This window comes from Rhincodon typus, chromosome 8, assembly GCF_021869965.1.
Source record: "Rhincodon typus isolate 14 chromosome 8, sRhiTyp1.1, whole genome shotgun sequence".
NCBI lineage: Eukaryota > Metazoa > Chordata > Chondrichthyes > Orectolobiformes > Rhincodontidae > Rhincodon > Rhincodon typus.
The window spans coordinates 46,368,337-46,390,709 of NC_063339.1; the positions used below are offsets into that span (position 1 = coordinate 46,368,337).

General features: G+C 40.0%; 1 protein-coding gene across 5 annotated transcripts in view; it reads left to right on the top strand.

The window, feature by feature from the left end:
• The window catches only part of LOC109935203 (protein TALPID3-like), a 286,726-nt gene that overhangs the window by 60,508 nt on the left and 203,845 nt on the right, over positions 1-22,373 (top strand). Inside the window, exons 7-8 of one of the 5 annotated variants that reach the window (XM_048600285.1) lie at positions 4,576-4,777; positions 10,137-10,313. In XM_048600285.1, the coding sequence (XP_048456242.1) occupies positions 4,576-4,777; positions 10,137-10,313 (379 nt within the window). Of the gene's footprint in view, positions 1-4,575; positions 4,778-10,136; positions 11,654-22,373 lie in introns of those variants that run through there. The other 4 variants (XM_048600283.1, XM_048600284.1, XM_048600282.1 and 1 more) reach the window with 4 other exon arrangements.

Sequence of the window (22,373 nt, forward strand, 5' to 3'; positions counted from 1 at the left end):
AGGTTAGGAATACTGCAGCAAATAGTTCCCCTCTGACTCCCCAAAGTCTTTCAAACACAAGTCAGTGGTGTGCTGGATACCCCACCCCTGCCTGGATTCAACAACACTCGAAGCTTGACACCATCTAGGGCAAAGCAGCCTGCTTGATTGGTACCATGTTGCGTATTTTGTTTAAGCGCTAAGCAGAGAGTACAGCATATATTCACCGGAAAGACACTGGACTTAAATTATTCAAAAACTTGCTTTTAGAGAGCACCTTTTGTGACTGAGATTTCCCAAGTAGCTGTGCACCCCACTGTATAAAGTGTATAGCCATAGTGGTAGAAAATACAGCAATCTATTTATGTAACTAGGTTACTGGTTTTCTAATTGATATTGGTTAAGTGGTAAGTACTATCCAGGACTTTGCAGAGCATACCCCTACTCTTCTGAATAGTGCCATTAAAAGGAGCCTTGCTTTAAGATCTCATCCGAAAAACCACATTTCCAATAGTGCAGCCTTCCCTCAGTGCCTTACTGGATGTCAGCTTAGGTTTTGTGCTCACATCTGTACCGTTCAACCTCGCTCTAAGCGAATAATGGAATAGGTTTGAGGACTGAATGCTGTACTCTCCTGTAATCTGATTTGACAGCTTTAGCACCATCAGAACAGGCCACTGGAAGGTAAAACCACCACTTTGAGCTCTCTTCCAGCTTCTGGCATGACTGTCATTAAAATGGTTGGGAAAGGCATCCAAATGTTTTCGGCAGGAACCTACATGTAATGTACTAATGAAGGCCATAAAACACAATACCATAAGATGTAGGAGCAGCAGTAGGCCATTCAGCCCGTACGGTTTGCTCTGCCATTCAGTGAGATCAAGGCTGATCCACTATTCTCAACTTCACTTTCCTAATTTATCCTGTAACCCTGATTGCCTTAGTGATTAAAAATCTGTCTATCTCAGCCTCGAATATACTTAACAATGTAACCTTGACAACCTCTGTGGTAAAGAATTCCACACATTCTATACTCCCGGAGAAGAAACATAGAAACATAGAAGATAGGAGCAGGAGGAGGCCATTTTGCCCTTCGAGCCTGCTCTGCCATTTATCGCAATTATGGCTGATCATCCAACTCAATAACGTAATGCTGCTTTCTCCCCATAACCTTTGATCTCATTTGCCCCAAGTGCTATATCTACCCACGCTTGAATGCGTTCAATGTTTTGACATCAACTACTTCCTGTGGTACTGAATTCCACAGGCTCACCACTCTGGGTGAAGAAATGACTCCGTACCTCCATGCTAAATGGTCTACCCTAAATCTTCATACTGTGACCCCTGGTTCTGGACACATTTACCAGTGGGAAATTCCTCTTCATCTTTAGCTTGAGTTTTCTGAGATTATCCCCTCTAGTCAGAGACTATCCCATAAAGGGGAATGACTTATCAATAAGAATCCCGTAAGAATCTTGTATGTTTCAATCAGGTTGTTTCATTCTCCTATATTCCGGAAAGTACATTCCCAACCTTCTCAACCTCTCCTCATAAAATCCCCCCATACCCAGGAGCAGACTGATGAGTCTTTTCTGGACTGTCTCTAATGGCAGTATATCTTTCCTTCAAACTAAAACTGTTCACAATATTTCAGCTGTAGTCTGACAAGTACTATCTAGAGCTATTATGGATGTGTTATCCCAGTCAAATTCGTGTCCTTCTTTGTCCATGTCTATTGATACCAGTGGGAATTGGTCATATCTCTTGGCGGCTAGTTGGTGTTCATGCATCCTTATTGCCAGTTTTTTTCCCAGTTTGGCCTATATAATGTTTCACACAGTCCTTGCATGGTATTTTGTATATTACATTAGTCTTATTGGTTGTGGGTATGGGGTCCGTTATGTTCATTAGTAGCCATCGCAGAGTGGTTGTTGGTTTGTGGTCTACCCTGATATCTAGGGGTCTGAGTAGTCTTGCGGTCATCTCTGATATGTCCCTGATGTACGAGTGTGTCTGGCTGTGTTGTGTCTTCTTGTTGTGGCTTGTCACAGAAGTAATGCCATAAGGCAAAAAGGATACACGAGCACCAACTAGCCACCAAGAGACATGGCCTGGTGTCACTGTTTCACCGGTCTCAATATACACGGACAGAGAAGGACACAAATTCAACTCGGACAACACATCCATAATAGCACAAGCCAAACAGAGACATACCAGGGAATTCCTGGAGGCCTGGAATTCCAACCGGAATTCTGTTGAACTGGACCCAATATACAAACTACTGAAAAACAGAACTGGAAGTAATACCAACCACCCCAGCAAACCGAGGCATACAAATAACAAGCAGGACAGAATGCCAATGCTTCACCGGAGGCGCACTAATGATTTTACCAAGCAGGGTGACAAAATGCCTGCAATCAAACACACCAGCTTGGCGAGCAAATCTGCAACCTCATCCACAGCCCAAGCTACAAATCTTCGCAAAGTTTTGTCTAGCCAAATGCTGGACAAACTCCAAGAGTAGTGAGAAAACTGAGGAAAATCAAAATGAATTCCTGAGTGCTGTGGTAAATCTTGGTTTGGTCCCAGGAGAAGTGAAGGTACACTCAAAATAGGGGAGGGAATAGCCTTGTGGTATTATCGCTGGACTGTTAATCCAGAGACCCAGATAACATCCTGGGGACCAGAGTTCGAATCCCGCCCTGGCAGATGGTGGAATTTGAATTCAATAAAATATCTGGAATTAGGAATCTAATGATAACTGTGATCCCATTGTCGATTGTCGGAAAAACCCATCTGGTTCACAAATGTCCTTCTGGGAAGGAATCTGCCATCCTCGCCTTGTCTGGCCTACGTGTGACTCCAGACCGACAGCAAGGTGGTTGTTTCTTAACTGCCCTCTGGGCAATTCAGGATGGGCAATAAATGCTGCCTAGCCAGCGATGCCCTCATCCTATGAATGAATAAAGGAAAATACTGCAAGACATAGGAGAACTCTAAGATGAGGATGTGCTGTGGCCATTGGAGATTGGCACTAAGTCATAGTGCTTGTTCAGAGAGCCAGTGTAGTCATGATGAGTAAAATGGCCTCTTTCTGCACCATTGTAATTCTGAGGGATTTCCTTTTGACCCCTCTGCCATTGGTAACTCTTCAGTGTGTGTGTCTAAACAGAAAGGTTACCCTGAAATGCTTGCACATGCTATGGGGCAGCTTTGAATCTACAAGAAGTAGCACTTTTTGCTTTTTTTATTTACAGACTTGTGTGCTATGAGAGTCGACTTGTGAAAAGCACATCTTGCATCTCCATGCCTTAAATAGTAGTATGCAGTCTTGAAAATCTAATGCAGAGAGTGGACCTTTCTCTACAGAGATGTATGGAGTCATCACTGATTTCATGCTGTCACACTCAAAGTGTGGCATGATGTGTGCAGGCCAGGCCCCAACACAATATCAGCATACTATGTTTAGCCTTAATGCTGTCCACATCAAGGTTCGGTGCCTGGCTGCAGTCCTGAAAGCTACAGTCAATGATCTGTAATGTTGGAGTCTATCTGTGGTCTAGGAGTCATTTGACTGTGAGAAATGAGAAATGTTTGGCCGTTACAACTTATTTCAATCTTGTGATGTCTGCAGAGGCTGCCCATCTCTTTATATGTAGATCCGATAGCCAAAAAAAGACACTAGAACAGATATTTTCAGAGGGTAAACGTGCATATATTCACAGAAGTACAAGGTTATTGACAGTATGTTACCTGTGCCACCTGAGTGCCCTATACTTTATTTCTTCCTCTCCCTCCTGCAATGACTTCTAAAGCTGCGGTGCAGGAAGTAGATCAGTAGTTAGCCTTGTTGGCCTGGAAGACTCGGGTGGTTGTCCCTGGGTCTATTCCTCTTTATATTACTTTATGTGGTCACCCAAGCACAATTCAGTGGTGCTGATGCGTGATAGCATGCATGTGGCTTGACTGTCTTGAGTCATGTCACCAGAAATCTCTTCAGATATTTTTTGATTTTTGTGTAATATTGTGCAAGTGAGAGGGGGTTGGTTTAGCTCAGTTTGCTAGACGGCTGGTTTGCGATGGAGAGTAATACCAACAGTTCCCACACTGGCTGAGGTTACCATGAATGTTTGCCTTCACAACTACTCCCTTTACCTGAGGTATGCAGTACCAGTTCTGTGATGTGAAAGCATTCCTATTGTCTGGTATGTAGTAATAGTATTAATGGGAGTAATTTTGTTTTTTATACATTTCTTTTTTTTATACATTTTTACATTTTATATTTATTATTTTAGTCTGTGTGCTGAATGTTTGTTGTATAGATTAGTGATCTCATTTTCCCCTTTGGAAATCCAGCTCAGTGAATTCTTCACGTGAAAAATTATATCAATTGCTTCATTATTTAAAACTACATAGACCTAGCCAGAATTAAAGTTAGAATTTTAAGATGTCTTAAACTGACATGATATGCATATAGAATTGCTTGAACATTCCTTTACATTTACTTGCATTGCTTAATGTAGTTAGGATTATGCATGTGGTTAAGAGTATTATTGTACATTGACCATAATAGGTTCTTTTACTTTTGTCATTTAGTCGCGAATATTGACTTCAGCGTTCACAATGGGCAACACCCATCCTGTTGATGCAGCTCCAACACATTCTGACAATATGACACTGAGTTCAGCAGCACATTGTAGTCAGTCTCTGAATCAAGGCCTCCAGCAGTTGCCAAGCAACAACATCCATTACGTTTCTCATGGAGATGTGCCATCTGACTCCTCTGCAACACTACTGGGTGAGAAGAGCAAACAGTTTTGTGTGAAATGGAGAAATATTTCCTTTGTCTGTTATAATACTGTAGAAAAACAACAGGTCTTTGCTGTCTCTGAAATTTAACTCCGAGCTTATTATGGCATCTTAACATGCAAAAATAGAGTAACAGGAGTAGAAATCATTTATTAACCTTAAATCTGGTGTTACAGTTGTGCTTAATATTCTGCAATAATTTGCTCCCACATTTAAAATATTTGATAGTGAATAGAGTCTTATTTGGAGTTTAAAAACAACCCAGAAAATTTGAGAGCTTTCTTTAACAATCACATTGGTCCAAACTTTTGGAAGCAAAATTATGGGTTCACCTTCAAATATTGTACTATTGCTACTACTGAAGGCCAGCTGTTTAATACTGTGAAGCAGACTCTGGAAAACAAATATGCAACATTATCACATTCACAGGCTCAATAATTTGTGCAGTTACAATCTCTGGGGTTTTGACCATTAGGATTGCAAATCCTCATAGTCATAGAGGTCATAGAAACCCCTACAGTGTGAAAGCAGGCCATTCGGCCTATCAGGTCCACATCAACCCTCCAAACAGCATCCCACCCAGACCCATCCCCTTACCCTATCCTCATAAACCTACATTTCCCATAGCTAACCCACCTAACCTGCACATCACTGGGCACTATGGGCAGTTTAGCATGGCAAATCCACCTAACCTGCATATCTTTGGGCTGTGGGAGGAAACCAGAGCACCCGGAGGAAACCCATGCAGACACGGGGAAATGTGCAAACTCCACGCAGACAGCCACCCACCGGTGAAATTGGACCCGGAACCCTGGAGCTGTGCGCATCAGTGCTAACCACTGAGCCACTATGGTGGTCCGTGGATATATTGATTTGATGAAGTCACTTGTGTTTTGAAAAATTCTTGGACATTACATCAGTCCTTTCATTCGGATTTATGGCCAGCTTTAATAATGCTTTAAAAACCATTGTCTTCACAGCACCATGATGAATTTACTTTACACCACCCTGGCTGTTAGCTTATTTAAGTCAAACTGATACAGAGACGCGCAGGAGAAGAAACATTCTTTGCCAGGCAAAATGGCATATCAGTTATGAAGAAGGAAAAAACGCAATTTTGGCATGAAATATACTTCTTGATACCAGAGTAGTTCTGGGTCAGATTCAATTACTCTTCCAAATCAATATGTCGGTCATTTCCCCTTGTGCAAAGTATGCTCATTTTATTTCAATTAAAAGGACCGAAAGTAATGAGAAAGAAGTTTGTTTTAGAACAATTATTGATTGCTTTCAATAAACAAACATTAAAAAAACTTGTGAAATTCACACTTTAAAAACACAAATCTAACTAGTTGCATACAATATCTGAAGCTTTAATTGTAACGACATAGTATACAAGTGCAAGGAAATTAGGCTGCCCTTGTATAAGACCTTACCTGGACTGTTGTGTATAGTTTTGGTCACAATGCTTCAGGAAGGATGTGAGTACTTTGGGGAGGGTGTCAAACAATTTATAAAGGTGGTTCGCATCCTGACAAAACTTGTTGTGAAGATCAGAGAAGCTGAACTGTTTTTCTTAGAGAGGAGAAGGCTGAAATTTGACAGAAGTTTTCAAAATCGTGACTATGAACAGTGTAAATGGAGGGAAACTGATAGCACTCCTAAAAGGATCAAGAATGAGAGGGCACAGATTTGCAAAAGAAGCAAGTGCAATATAAGAAGAAACTTTTTCATTCATGGGATAGTTAGGATCTGAAATCCAATACCAGGAACTGTGATGGAGGCAGGTTCAGTCAAGACATGTATGTCTTGCTCATGTCTTGCTCTGACAATCAAGACAAAAGGGCATTTGATTTGTTTTTTGAATAAAAACAATGTGCAAGGGTACAGGGAAAAGGCAGGAGATTGGCACCATGTCATAATGCTCATTCAGCGAGCCAATTCAGATGCAATGGGCCAAACAAGGACCTTTTGCATCATAATAATTCTGTGATTCCCTGACAGTTCCAAATAATTTGAATCATCAAAATGGTCATGTTGGTCGTATGTGACATCATAATCAATGATTTGTGGTTTTGACAAGCAAAGCATAAAATTAAAAATGTGAGTCTAAAGCACAAGCGAAAATCTCATAATACTGTGTTATATAAACTGAATGTCGCTTTGTAACCGTAGTCAGTGGCCCTGATCACAATATTTAATGAATATTTAGCATATTACCTGTTTCTAATCTCAAAACAATCCAATATTCACTTTGGAAATCGTTTGAATTTCAGATTTAATTATTACATGAGCACAGTTTATCGAACAAGCCATGAACCCAATTATTCAAAAGAAGTATCCATCCATATCTGTTTTAAGATGCATGTTGTTAACTGTTGTCATATTACATATAGCTTCATTTTTTTTTTCTTATTCATTCATGTGACGTGGGTGCACTGGCTGAGCCAGCATTATTGACCATTCCTAGATGTCCTTGAGAAGGTGTTAATGAGCTGCCTTTTTGAGCTGGTTTATGTTGACTCCCAGTGTTGTAATGGATGAATACAGGATATTTGACCCAATGACAGTAAAGGAATGGTGACATACCTACAAGTCAGTATCGTGAGTGGCTTGGAGATAGCTTGCAAGTGATAGTGTTCCATGTATCTACTGCCCTTGTCCTGCCAGATGGTGTTTGTCGTGGATTTGGCTGTCCACAGAGCGGCAGTGAATTTCTACAAGATGCACATTTAGATGGTATAAATGGCACACTGCTGCTACTGAGTGTTGGTGGTGAAGTAAGTGAATGCTTTCTTCTTGAGGCTGTGGTGCCAAACAGGCAGACTGTTTTGTCTTGAATAATGTCAAGCTTCTTCAGTGCTTTAGGAGCTGCATTCATCCAGTCAAGTGGGAGAGTATTCTATTATATTTCAGACTTGTAGATGCTGGATAGGCTTTGAGAAGTAGAAGGTGAGTTACCTAACTCTGATTTGCTTTGGTAGCTATAGTATTTATGTGGCTAGTCCTGTTCAGTTTCTGGTTATTGGAAACCCCAGGATGTTGCTGGTAAGAAATTCAGTGAGGCAATATGATTGAATGTCAAGTGGTGGTTAGATTCTCTCTTTTTGGATGTAATCTTGTTATTGCCTGGCATTTGTATGGCACAAATTTCTCTCAACATCTGTCAGCTCAAGCATGGGTACTGTCCACATCTTGTTGCATATGGACATGGACTGCATCAATAGCTGAGAAGTTGTGAATGGTGCTGAATATTGTTCAATCATCAATGAATGTTCCCCACTTCTGATTTTATGATGGAGGGAATGTATTGAAGGAACTAAAGATAGCTGGGTTTAGGATACGACCCTGCAAAACTCTTGCAATGATGTTATCGGCTAAGCTGATTGACCTCCAGCAAAAGTAACCACCTTCCTTTTGTGCTGAGATTGATTCTAACTAATGGACTGATTGTCATTATATGCGATCTGGCCCTTTACCTAAATTTCTTAATGCTGTCTGGCAGGTGTGGGTCTGAGCCACTTTTTGACAAATCAAAAAGATTAGCCTGAGCATTGATTGTGACTTCAAGAAAGGGCATGGTAGTTGGATGAATTTCTGTTGGAGGGGCATTTCATTCAGAGAGTTTATTTTGGAGAATTATACCTAGCAGGTTTCAGCTCCGGTTTCAGCTCTTCGCTGGTTTTATATAAGGGAAACTAGGTTAGTTTCTGGCTATGTCAAGTAAACCCCTGTTTAGAGCTTGTTTAAAGAGAAGTGAGTAGAGTATATGATTTTATGTTTCAAGGTGAACAGACAAACCTATGTTTCACTGGATTAATTATTCAATGTTTCCGCATCTATCTTGTATCTATAAAACGATTTGGCTCAAAATAACAGTTGGCTTGAAGGGATAGTGGGGAATAGCAGGAACAGGCTATTGAGTTGGATGATAGATAATCAAACTGAATGGAAGAGCAGGCTCTAATGGCCAGATAGCCGACTCCTGATTCCGTTTTTTTCAATGTTTCTATGCTTCTAAAAGCCTGAGCATTCAACTTGTTGACAATCCACTTTCAAAGAAACGAGAATTAGGTCAAGATGCTTTCCAAGACCCAGTGTACAGACCAGAGTTCATAAAGTCTTACAGCTCTACACAACATAATTCAGTTTTATCATAGAGAAGGTATTTAATTGATTCTACTCCTGTTCCTTTTCCATAGTTCTGCACCCTAACTTAATTGCAATTGTATCGGTTTCTGCTGTCCATTTAGACAGTTTATTTCAGAAAATAGTAAATTGTATTATTTATTTTTAAAATATAATCTTCTTTCCCCCAACTGGGTTCTTTTGCCAGTTGGCATAAATTTATATATGGTTACTGATAAAGCTACCAATGTGAACAATTAAATTAAGTCACTGCTATTACCACCTATTAGGAATTGTACTGAGATTAATTGCAGGTAGAATTTTACTTAAAATCTTTTATGACAGATCATCTAATTACTCTAAAAGTTAAGGAGAAAATAATGCCCAAATTAAATAATGATTTATATATGAAGCTGTGTGTGTGTATGATGCCCTAAATATTTTTTTGCTCTTGTTCAGAGCAATTGGTAGTGGATCTTTTTAGTTCACTTTTGTTTTACTCAGGTACATGATTTTGAGTCTTGCCCACTTCTCTAGAAAAAAGATGGATTGTTTAAAAGATCCTACATTGCTCATGTTACAACCTTAAGCATGCACAGGTTTTGAAAAGTGATATCCCCTATTATATGTATGGATAAGAAAAACTACGATTCAAATGTAGGTCTCGTAGTTTTCCCTTTTACATTTCCTTTCTAGTTTTGTCATGATTTATTTTCTATTTCTTTTCTAAGTTTCGTCTTTGCTTTTCTGAAAGTGCTGATTCCTGCCGAAACGTACATTTCTTGACACTTCCTTTGGCAACTCGCTCAAGCAGGATTCTTGATGTTTGGGCATTAATACTATATATGAACATAATATTTGACACTTAAGATAGGATAACTCATTTCTATCCTCACTTCACTGAACATTTATCAATGTTCATTTTCTAGCAGGGACCAGGCACAGAAAACTTGGGATTTCCCATTATTGTCCCAGGTGCATTGAAGCCAACCCTGGTGCAAGCAATTGCAACTTTGTGCTGTATGTCTCCAGTTACAAGATGTCTTTATTAATTCAATCATATATCTATTTCTACCTTCGTAACAAGAAATAAACAACGCTATAAGAAAGTAGAACTTCCAATGCACAGGATAGATATTAAATTTGAACATGAATGACTTTAAAACAAATTAAGTCAAAAATAAATATATTGTCCTCAAGTACTGACTTTTTAATTTCAGCTTGTCGAAGTCATCCTGTAAATAATGGATTTGACATGGGAGGTTCTCTGCAGACTCCTGCTCCTCGTCAGTTCGCCCCTGTGCCAATGTCTAAGGATGTTCAAGTTCAGCAAAAGAAGGCAAAGTCTGCCATTCAGAAGGCCAAAGTGGATGCAGTGATTTCTTTAGGTAGACAAGGTATGGCAAAGAAAATAGTAACAGTTGCTGCTGAGTAAGTTATGAAAGTAGGTTTCATTTGATGCCACCCAATACTGTTTGATACCTCTTGATACGTCAAGGGATTATACCTTTGGCTAACATCAGCATTGTCAGAGGGGCAGAATGGTGGTGCTTGGGACTGACTGCATTGCAGTAAATACAAAGCACTGAACTTTTCAATCTTGCAAAATAACAGTTAATATTCTACCATTTGTCATAGGAAATAACACTTCAGCTCTACACTTACACATTGTCAGGATTCCATTTCTGTTGAAAGTACAGTTGATTAGTCTGGAACAAATTCAGTTCAGTTCAATTCTGGATTGTAGTCAAACACTGAGCTGAAACTATGAGCATGGTGAAATCTTTGAGTATTTTTGGGAAACCTATATAACTGTAAGATGGAGAGGAGGAATTTTAGCTTTGAATTGTAGTGTAATATCCAGGACAAACAATATTGTTCAAAGGTTTGGGAACTTGCATGTTTTATTTTTATTCCTCATATGTGCTTTGCATTATCTGTACACGTTACGGTGAATTATATACCTTCTGTTCTTTTGTTGATTTTTTAAAAAGTTAAGGTAGTGAAGTTTTAACAATTTCTTTTCATGAGTGAATATTTAAGAATAAAACCAGAGCATAGAGAGATCCAGTTAGTTCTCTTTTAACTGTACATTTTTCTTTCTCAAGTATAGTTTCCCTTTGAAGATGACTCGAGTCTGATTCCTCAATTACATTCTGTATTAGAACAATCTAATACATCTTTTTAAAAGAAAATTCTCTAGTTCTTTTGTTTATATGTAAGTGGCAGATTGAGTCTTATGCTGCTAGCTCTGGTAACAAATTCTGAAAGAGTTAAAGATGTCTGGTTTGCAGCCAGCTGAATTTTACTGTCAAAATATAAACAACTTAGAGACCCTAGCATTGTTTGTGGTGAATTAATGTAAACACTCAAATCAGTGCTGTTGTTTCTAGATTATTGAATATTAGTTAATTGGTAACCATATTTATTAAGTTTTGTGAAATCTGTACAACTGTCAAAGAATTTAAATGCCTTGCCTCTGTTTTTCTGTGAAAACTATGAAGCATACAGCTTGATTATGGATATCCCTTTACGTATAATTGGGGGTAGCAATTTTAATGAAGAGGGATGTAAAGGAAGCTGAAAGAGATGGCAAGATTTGGAAAATTTTCTGCGATTAAAGAATTACCACGTAACTTGTCGGAACTGAAAAATAAATAAAAATGTATTGTATGTCACCTACTGTTTACATAATGTCAGATGACTTCCTGTAAAGCAGACAAGCAGAGTTTTTTTTTTAAAGAGATTTATGCCTTTAATTAATTGACAAGCTTGGAATGTTGCTTAGCAATAACCTCTGAACTGAAATTCCCTTCATTTTAGTACATACCTAGGTGCTTTGGAGACAATAAGGACATCGGATGCTGGAAGCTGGAGTCTATAGGTGTGAGGCTAGAAAAGCGCAACAGGTCAGACAGCATCAGAGAAGCAGGAAAGTCCACGTTTCGGGCCAAAACGTTAACTTGCCTGCTCCTCTGATGTTGTCTGACCTGCTGTGTCTTTCCAGCCTCATACCTATAGACACAATCTAGGTGCATCAGCTGAAGGAACAAACCCTGCCACCCCTCTCTCTTGCTGTCTCTCTCTCCCTCTCCCTCTCTCTCTCGCTCTCTCTCCCTACCTTCCATCTTACGTCAGGGCACGCTGCACAGATCTCTCCTCGCGAAGTATCTTATGGAACCCTGAGAACATTCCTGCTGCCAGTAGCTTTAAGCTCCTTTTAAAGTTTGAAAGCTGAAATACTTCCAATTGACTCTTATTGAAACTGAAGACTGATCTAAAGGTTTCTCATCGGTCCTATGGCTGTCAGCATTGTGATCTTGATGAAAGGAAATTGACTGGGCCTTGAGAATTTCTTTGAGTTGGAATACTTGGCCCACTGGTTTTTTTTAACGCAGGTTACCTGAAATTTTCTTTTTTTTTTTACAACCCATATCTATTTAGAGTTGTATTATCTTGTCTGTTGTGTGAATGTGTATGTTTGATATTATGGGGATAAAAGTATTACATTGATTAGTAGCATATTTGTTAACCAGTTTTATCTCAAGTTTAAAGAATGAGTTTATTTGATTTATTTATTGTCACGTGTATTTTGTCTCTGGCACCAACTTAAAACATAGAAAAATAAACAGAACTATAGACAATGAAGACAGAAAAATGTCCAGCTTTACAGTTTTTCTTGTTAAGTGCTCTGCCATGGGCCTGGTGACCAGACACCAGTATCCTTTGCTGTGCTGGTGCCACCAGAATGAAAGTCGCAATTCTTTGGCAATATCTCACATCCCCAACTCCCTTGCCACTGATTCCTTGATGGACCATGCCAGTGAAGACACCACTGATGCCGCCGGTTACCGCACCAGCCCAAACTTGACTCTGCTGCTGCCGTGAATCTGTTTCGGGCCCACCTTGCCAATGAAGCCGTTGCTGATGCCACCAGGTCTCATACTAGGCCCAAACTCAACTCCACTACTTCCTCCATGAATCTGTGCTGGTGTAGACACCGTCAAACTTGTATCCGCTGCAGCAGCCATGAATCGGCAGTAGGACCGCTGCATCGATGCAGATGCCATTGAGAACCCAAACTCGTGGTTGCCACAAGTCCATGCTGCTAGGCCTAGAGGTAAGTAAAATAGAAGTAAAAAAGAAAAGAAACAAAAGGAAGAGCGGACGAGCTCCGGGCTCAGAAACCCTACTCCACCACCTTCTTGCCGGGAATTCAAAATAACCAATTCTTTGTTGAGTTTACTGAAGAAACGTGGTGGAAGTCTCTCTTGTTCTGGCTATTTTAGTGATTAAATAAAACATTGACACTTTTGGTACAGCTTTTGGCTGTAGTGTGGCTTGATTCCCAGCATACTTCTCCCATTAGAGTCGTAACAATGTGGATTTTTGATCTTGCACATCTTTTAAAATTAAGGATGTGAAAGAAATAGAAGCAGGAGTTGGTCACCTTCAAGATCTGATTTTGGCCTTAACTCCTGCTCACCATATGACTCAACTCCCTGGTCAGTCGAAAATTTGTCGAATTAAGCTTTGAATATATGTAATGATCCAGACTCCACCGTTTGCCGAGGAAACAAATTCTAAAGATTAATTCATTCTTTCTGACTCAAATAGAAGCCCCTTTAGTTTATAACTGTGCCAGCTAGTTTCAGATTTTGCCACTAGGGGGCAACAACATCATAGTATTTACCTTGTCAAGCTTTCTGAGCATCTTATGTCCTTCAATAAGATCAACTCTCATTCTTCTAAACTCCAATAAGTATGATCCCAACCTGCTAAACTTTTCTTAATTGAATAAATTCTGCATACTGAAACAACTCCATGGAAGCCAGTATCCCGCTACCAAATCACCGTTTATTTACACATGAACGGTCCTTGACTCAAAATAAACAAACAGTGAAATTCACAGCTGACCTTGGAGAAACCTTTGTGTGGGATCTTACAGCAAGGGAGCAGCTAAGTGGTTTTTTAAAAGTGTAACCTTACTGTTTCTTTTGTAAATCTAAAATAGTGAGTAAAGTGGGGTTTCTTCTGATTATATATTGCAAATGAGATCTGTCTCTTGATTGAACTTTAAAAGTATAAAAACATAGTAATGAAGCTAGCTTGCAGCAGTGATTTTAGAGCATTAGGACTGTGCTATTTTCTGGGTCTGTAGATTGTTAAGGTGCAAAGATGGCCTTCACTATAGTGATGTGCTCTTCCTGTTGGATGTGGGAGTTTAGGGAGAGTTTCCTTGTTACTGATGATTATGTCTATAGGAAGTGTATTTGGTTGTGATGCTTATCGGATCGCATGGATCCGTTGGAGTGGGTGTTAGAGACAATAAGGAATTTAGAGGAGCTAAGGGGTGTGATGGATGGCAGTTGCAGGGAGGGAGATAAACCGAAGATACAGTCAGATAGATGGGTCACCTCTAGGAAAGGTAGGTGGAGTAGGCAGGTAGTGCAGGAGTCTCCCATGGCTATGCCCATCTGAAACAAGTATGCTGTTTTGGAAAATGATGGGGCTGATGGACTCAGGGGAATGGAGCACTGACAGCCAGGTTACTGGTACCATACTGGCTCTAGTGTAACGAGGGGTGCGCCAGATTCCAAGCGATCAATTGTGAAAGGGAGCTCTTTAGTCAGAGGCACAGACTGACGATTCTGTGGCCAACATCGAGACATCAGAGTGGTGTGTTGGCACCCTGGAGCCAGGATCAAAGATATCTTGGAGAGAGTGCAGAATATTCTCAAAGCGGAGAGAGACCAGCAGGAGATCATTGTACACTTTGGAACTAATGACATAGGCAGAGAAAAGGACGAAATTTTGAGGAGACAATATAGGAGGTTAGGCAGGAATTTAAAAAGTAGGTCGTTGAGGGTAGTAATATCTGGATTACTCCCAGTGCCATGAGCTAGTGAGGTTAGGAATTGGAGGATAGAGCAAATGAATGCATGGCTGAGAAGCTGGTGCAGAGGAGAAGGATTCACATTTTTTTGGATCATTGGAATCTCTGCTGGAGTAGAAGTGAACTGTGTAAGAAGGACAGATTGCACCTAAATTGAAAGGGGAGTAATATACTGGCGGGGAGATTTGCTACAGCTGCTTGGGAGGATTTAACATTGTGAACTTTTGTGTCTCCAAAAATAATGGAGCTTGTTTTCAGCATGCTACCGTTGAGTTGTGACCATTTAAAACTACTTCCAAATCAAGTATGTTCCCCATCAAGTAAGGCTTAAATAAAATGACTTTTAAATAAAACACTACTTTTCTACCCTTCTTGCCAGAATGGTTAAATTTACAATTTCCCACGATATACTCCATCTGTCTAGTTTTTACCCCAGCACTTAATCTATCTATATCCTTTTGCATTCCCTTTGTAATGTCCTCATCATTTGCTTTCCTACCCATTTTCATATTGTCAACTATTTTGGGTACATTAATCCCTGCCTCCAATGTATTTGTACAACTGCAAAAGGTAGGTCCCTTACATTCAGAAACAGGGGATGTTATTTAGTTATTTCTTCACAAAGCACAATACAAACAACCAAAATTATTGAGGACACCAGGTGTAGTCAGAGTGAGAAATTGAAGGAAATCGATATTCATAGGGAAATGATAGTGGGGAAATTGATGGGATTAAAGGCCAATAGATCACCAGGGCCTGGTAATCTACATCCCAGAATAATTAAGGAAGTAGCATTAGAAATAGGGAATGCTTTGGTCATCATCTTTCAAGCTTCTATAAACTCTTGAATAGTTTCTATGGATTGGAGCATAGCTAAAGTAACCCCACTATTTAAAAAGAAGGTAAATAGACAACAGGAATTTATAGACTGATTTAGTTTGGCATCGGTCATGGGGAAAATGCAAACATGCATTATAGAAGACTTAGTGGTAGAACCTTTGGAAAACAGTGACAGAATCGGACAGAGTCTGCTCAGATCTATGAAAGATAAATCGTGCTTGACAAATCTATTGGAAATTTTTGTGATGTAGCTAGTAGGGTTGGTGAGGGGGAGCCTGCGGATGTGGTTTACTTGGACTTTCACAAAGCTTTTGATAAGGTCCCCCATAAGAGATTAGCATGTAAAATTAAAGTGAATGTGAATGTGGGTAGTATACTGACATAGACAGAGAACTGGTTGGCAAACAGGAAACAAAGTGGAGGAATAAATGGATCATTTTCTGAGTAGTAGGCAGTGACTACTGAGGTACTGCAGGGATCAGTGTTTGGACCTCAGCTATTCAGAATACATATTAATGATTTCAGTGAGGGAACTAAATCTCCAAGTTTGTAGACCACACAAAGCTGGGTGGAGCAATGAACTGAGAGGATGCAGAGATGCTTCAGTGTGGTTTCAACAAATTACGCGAGTGCGCAAATGCATGGCACGTGAAGTATAGTGTGGATAATTGTGAATTTATCATGTTGATAGAAATCAAGGCACATCATTTCCGAATGGCAATAGATTGAGAAATGGGGAGATGCAATGAGACTTGGGTGACCCTGTGCACCAGTTGCTAAAAGTGCAGGTGCAGCTTGAAAGCAAGTAGTGTGTTGGTGTTTTTAGTGACACGGTTTAAGTACAAGAGCAGGGTTGTATTGCTGCAGTTATATAGGGCTTGGCAAGATCACACCTAGAATACTGTGCGCTGTTTTGGTCTCCTTATCTGAAGATAGATGTTCTGGCAATGGAGTGAGTGTAATGTAGACTTACCAGACTGATTCCTGGGAAAGCAGGACTGATGTATAAGAGATTAGATCGGTTAGGACTGTATTCACTGGAGATTAGAAGAATGAGGGGATCTCCAAGAAATCCATAACATTTGAACAAGATTGGACAAGGTAAACACAGGAAAGATGTTCCTGATGACGGGAGTCCAGACCCAGTGGTCACAATTTAAGGGTAGGAGGTAGTCCCAAATGGCCTGAGATGAGGAGAAATTCTTTCACCGAGAGAGTGGTGAGCCTGTTGAATCCTCTGCCGCTGAGAGCAGTTGAGGCCAAAACATTGAATGTTTTCATGAAAAATTCAGTTAAAGCTAGGTCATAAGATATAGGAGCAAAATTAGGCCATTCAGCCGTTTGAGTCTGCTCTGCCATTCGATCATGGTTGGCGTTTCTCAACCCCATTCTGTTGCCTTCTCCCCATAACTCTGATCCTATTATTAATCAAGACCCTACCTATCTACGTCCTAAAGACGCTCAAGGACTTGGCCTTCTTGGCCTTCTATAGCACTGGGTTCCACAGATTCACCACCCTCTGGCTGAAGAAATGCCTTCATTCTGAGGCTGTGCCCTTGGGTCCCAGTATCTCCTACTAGTGGAAACATCTTGTCCACATCCAGTCTATTAAGACCTCCCAGTATTCTGTAAGTTTCAGTGAGATCCACCGCCCCCTCCCCCCACGCCCCCCCATCCCTCTAAACTTGATTGAGTACAGACTCTGACTCCTCAACCTCTCCTGAATGACAAACCAATCATTCCAGAGATCATTCCAGAGATCATTCTTAAGAACTTCCTATGGAAGCTTTCCAAAGCTAGGACATCCTTCCTTAGTCCTTAGAGCCAAGGCCCAAAACTGCTTAGAATATTCTACATGCAGTCTGATCAGAGCCTTATATGGTCTCAGCAGTACATCCTTGCTCTTATCTGCTGTATCTGAAGTTAGATTGCTGACCCTTTCCACCCTCTCCGTCTTATTACTTGTTTTGGCAACTTTAGTAATCTTCACCCCCACCAGTCTTTGAGGTTAAAAGGATCAAAGTGTAGAGGACATAGCAGGAACAGGGCACTGATTTGAATGATCAGGTATGATCATACTGAATGGAGGAATAAGCTGAGGGCCGAATGGCTTACACCTGTTACACTCGCCCAATCTTGAGTTGCTCGATCTGTTCAAAGACTATCCCAATTAATCTAGTGATATTGCTAAAAAATAGAGAGTGCTGAACGTGAAGCACGACTTTGTCGCCACAAGGATTGTGTAGTGATGCCTCTTACTTATACTATTGGACAGATTCATCTGCAGCAAGCAGATTGGTGAGAATGAGATCAAGTATGTTTTGCCCTCTTCTTGTTTCTGGTACTATCTGTCGCAGACCCAATCTAGCAGCCATGTGCTTTGGGACTAAACCAGCTTAGTCAGTATTGGAACTGCTCAGCCTCCCTTGCCAATGGAAGTCCCCACCCAGATTATGACCTGTACCTTCGCTCAAGAGGTAGCATTAGGAGAGATGATGCCCATATTTGACTTTATTTCATGAAACTTCATTGACCTCAATACAGAGTCAAATGTTGAGGTCTCCCAAGCCAACTCCCTTTCCCCTGTATACCACTGTGCCACCATGTCTGTTGGTGGGAAAGGACATACCTGGGGATGTCAATGGTGTTGTCTGGAACTTTGTTTATAAGGGATGATTTCATGAGCATGACTATTTCAGACTGTGATTGGCATTAACCCGCAGATGTCAGTAAGGAGGATTTTGCCAATATGATTTCCTGTGTCGATTCTGGGTAGTCTCTCTGGTTTCATTTCTTTCTTTAGACTTTGTAGCAGTTGTTAAAACTAGGTCATCTCAAAGTTTACTCAAGAGTCACCCACATTGCTGTGGGTCTGGAGTACAGGCCAGACCAGGCACGGTCATCAGTTTCCTTCCATAAAGAACATTTGGTGAACCAGATTGGTTCTTACAACTATTGATAATGTTTTCATAGTCATCCTTTTAATTTTAGTTTTTATTGGATTTAAATTCCACCATCTTCCACGGTGACATTTGAAACCTGGTTCTCAGAACATTACTTGGGTTTCTTGTTTACGAACAATAATACCACTGGGCCATCACCTCCCAACTTTTCCTGATTTTGTGCATTCAGACTGGTTCTAATTAATCCCGTGTTCCTAATATCTACGAGAAGCAACATTTAAGTAATTCAATACAATATTTTTGTAGAAAGTCTCTTGCAGAATGTGAAATACTTTGATAGATGGCATGGAACATTTGGTGTTTTGCCATTTGGTACACTGCCATCATTGATATTGCAGCATCAAAGATTAAGCAGTAAGATATTGGTTAAACCGCATTGCACTAAACTACAGTTGGGCCAAAATAATTAAATTGAAAGGAGTAAAGATTGACTGCATCCATTTTGTGTGTTCTATTTCTTTTTAGAAAGGGGAATTTTCATTTTAGTTTGTGACTTGTTCGGTTTCTAAAAATTCCTTCATGGATTACATTGCTGGCAAGACCAGTGTTTATTGCCCTTCAACTGATTTGCTAAGCTATTTCAGAGATGAATTAATTAATTTGTCTGGAGTTTTTCAGCCAGACCATATAATAGCGGAAGATTTGTTTCCTCAAAGAATATTAGTGAACCAGTTTTTATTTGTAACTTTACCTTTCACAGGATGTAGGTGTCACTGGCTACTTTGCCCATTCCTAATTGTCCTTAAGATGGCAAGGAATCATTGCCTTGAATTGCTGCAGTTCCTGCAGTGTAGTAAGACCCACAAAGCTGCTAGGAAAAGAATTCCATTATTATTACCCAGTGATGGTGAAGGAATGGCAATATAGTTTGAACTCAGGATGATGTGTGGCTCAGGAGTTGGTGATATTGCCAAATCTGTTGCCCTTCAACCTCGAGCTGATAGAGGTTGCAAGTTGGGAAGGTACTGTTGAGGGAGCTTGGTGAATTGCTGTAGTGCATGTTGTAGATGGTACACAATGCTGCTACTGTGGGGCTTTGGTGGTGGGAGTGAATGTTGAAGATGGTGGATGGGGTACCAATTAAGTGGGCTGCTTTGTCATTGATGGTGTTATTGGATTGTCAGTCATCAAACAAGTGGAGAATATTCCATCACGCTCATGACTTGTGCCTTGTAAATGATGGACAGGCCTTGAGGAATGAAGTGGTGAGTCCCTCATCATAGGACTCTGGCCTCTTAGCTGTTCTTGTAACTACAGCATTTACAAGGCAGTTCAGTTTCGTGGCACCAAAGTGTTCAGTTTCTTGTTTTGATAGTGGTGAATTCAGCAGATGGAAATGCCACTGAATGTGAAAGTGAGATATAGATTCCATCTTCTTATAGTAGGTAATTACCTGTATAGTTCAAATGTTACCTCCCCCTCTCAGATCAAGTCTGAATATTGTCCAGGTCTTGCCGCGAATGAATACAGAATTGTTACAACAAATAATCAGATAACTCAGCCCATTATGTAAGCACAATGGGCTTCTGAAGGAGCAATTCATTTAGCACTGGACCCCCAGTTTCTCCTTGTAATCTTGCACATTTTTCCTTTTCAGTGAACAATCTAATTTCCATTTGAATGCCTAAATCAAGCCTGCTAGTGGCACATTCTTGGGCAGTGCATTCCTGACCTTAACCACTTGCTGTGTGAAAAATACCTCATGTCACCTTTCCTATGTGTACCAGTTATTTTAAATCTGCGGTATTTTATTCTTGATTATTTGAAGAGTGAGAACAATTTCTTCCTGTGCCTCCTGTCTGGATCTCTCACAATTCTGAATACCTCTATGAAACTTCCTCATAGACTTCTCTTCAAGGAAAACACTCCCAACTTCTCTAGTCTATCTCTGCAACTAAAGTTCCTGATCCCTGGGGCCATTCTCATGCCATTTTTGGCATTCTGTCCAGTGAATTTACATCTTTTAAAAAATTGTGGCACCCAGAAGTTGTCTTACATACCTTCAACATAAACTCCTTTCTCTTTTACTCTGTGCCTCTATTAATAAAACCTATTCTTTCAACCTGTCAAGCTACTTTCAATGACTTATATGCATATAAACCCCGGTTTCCTGGCTCTTGCATCCCATAAGGAAATATGCCCTTTTTTTTCACATGATCTCTATGTTGTACTGACCAAAATTAATCCTTTTACATTTCTCCACTTATGCTTCATCATGCACTCATGCATTCATCTATCTTGTCTCTACACTTTTTTGAGCTTTGATAGTATCCTCTTCAGAGTTCACAACTCTTCCAAATTTTGTGTCATCCACAAATTTTGAAGTTGTGCCATATGCGCCAAGGCTTAGGTCATTACGCTATACCAGGAAGTGTGTTATAAATCTTACTTCAGCCTGTAAAACATCTTTTAGTCACAACTCTACATTTTCTGCCTCTCAGCCAGTTTTGTATCCATGTTGCTACTGTACCTTTTATTCTGAGACATAATTTGCTCACATGTTTGCTTTGCAGTACTTTATGAAATGCTTTGAAAAACCAGTACATCAAGTACACTGCATTGCCCATCGTCAACCGTTTTTGTTTTCTCCTACCAAGAACTTGAGCAGATTAGTTAACTGCATTTTTCCTGTAGCAAATCTGTGCTGGGTTTCCTTAATTTACATGCGTTTATTCAGGCGACTATGATTTTTGTCCGGAAAGTATTGTTTCTAGATGATTCCACACCACTGAAGTTAAACTGATTGGAATATATTTGCTGGGCATATCTTTACACTCTTTTTGAACAAGGGTGTAACACTTGCAACTCTCCACCATCTCTGAGTCAGAGGAAGACTGAAAGCTTATGGTCAGTGCCTCTGCAGTTTCCACTCTGACCTCTTTAGTTGCCTCCTTCCAGTCCTGGTGTTTCATCAATTTTAAGTTTAAACAGCCTGTCTAGTATCTCCTTACTAATTTTAAATCCTTCAAGTTATTTGTATACCTTTCCTTTCATATGGCCTTGGCAATATCTTCCTTGTCAAGGACAGGTACCAAGTATTCATTTAATACCCCAACTGTGCTCCTGCCTTTATTTAGATCTACTCCTTTTGCTTTCCTTTTTCAGTTTTATACCTATGGAGGACTTTGGAATTCCAATCTTTGGAATTGGACTACTTTAACTAAGAGTCCAATCATCAGTGAACGTACCCACTTCTGACATTATGATGGAGTGAAAATCATTGATGAAACAGCTGGAGATGGTTGGGCCTAGAGCACTACCGTGAGGAACTCCTGCAGAGATATTAATATTTGAGTACCACAATAGAGTGATGTTGCTGCTGTGAACGATTCTACATGAAATTTAAGTCACGCTTGTTGAAGTATAAATTATTTTCCCAGGAAGATTATATCTGTCTGAAAGAAGATATGCCTCCTTATATTTCTACAGAAACAGCATGCGGAAACTATGTGAATTTGTTTCACACCACCTCCGACAGAACTAAGCAAGAATTATACTTCTTCTTTACTGACCATCGTTTTTCAGTTTGATTCAGCTATAAGAATCAGTATGGAGGACTCATGCCAGTCTTTGCTTAGTTTAAAGATAGGAGGGTTATAATGTACCCTTTTACTGAGATTTTTTTTATGCTGGAAGAGAAACAGTTGACTTCTAAAAATTGATTGTATGTGTCCCCTGGTTTTTATGAAGCTGTTGTTTGTCTTAAAATGCAGAATATTTTCTTAAACTCTGGCACTGTTAAGGAATTGAGAGATAGT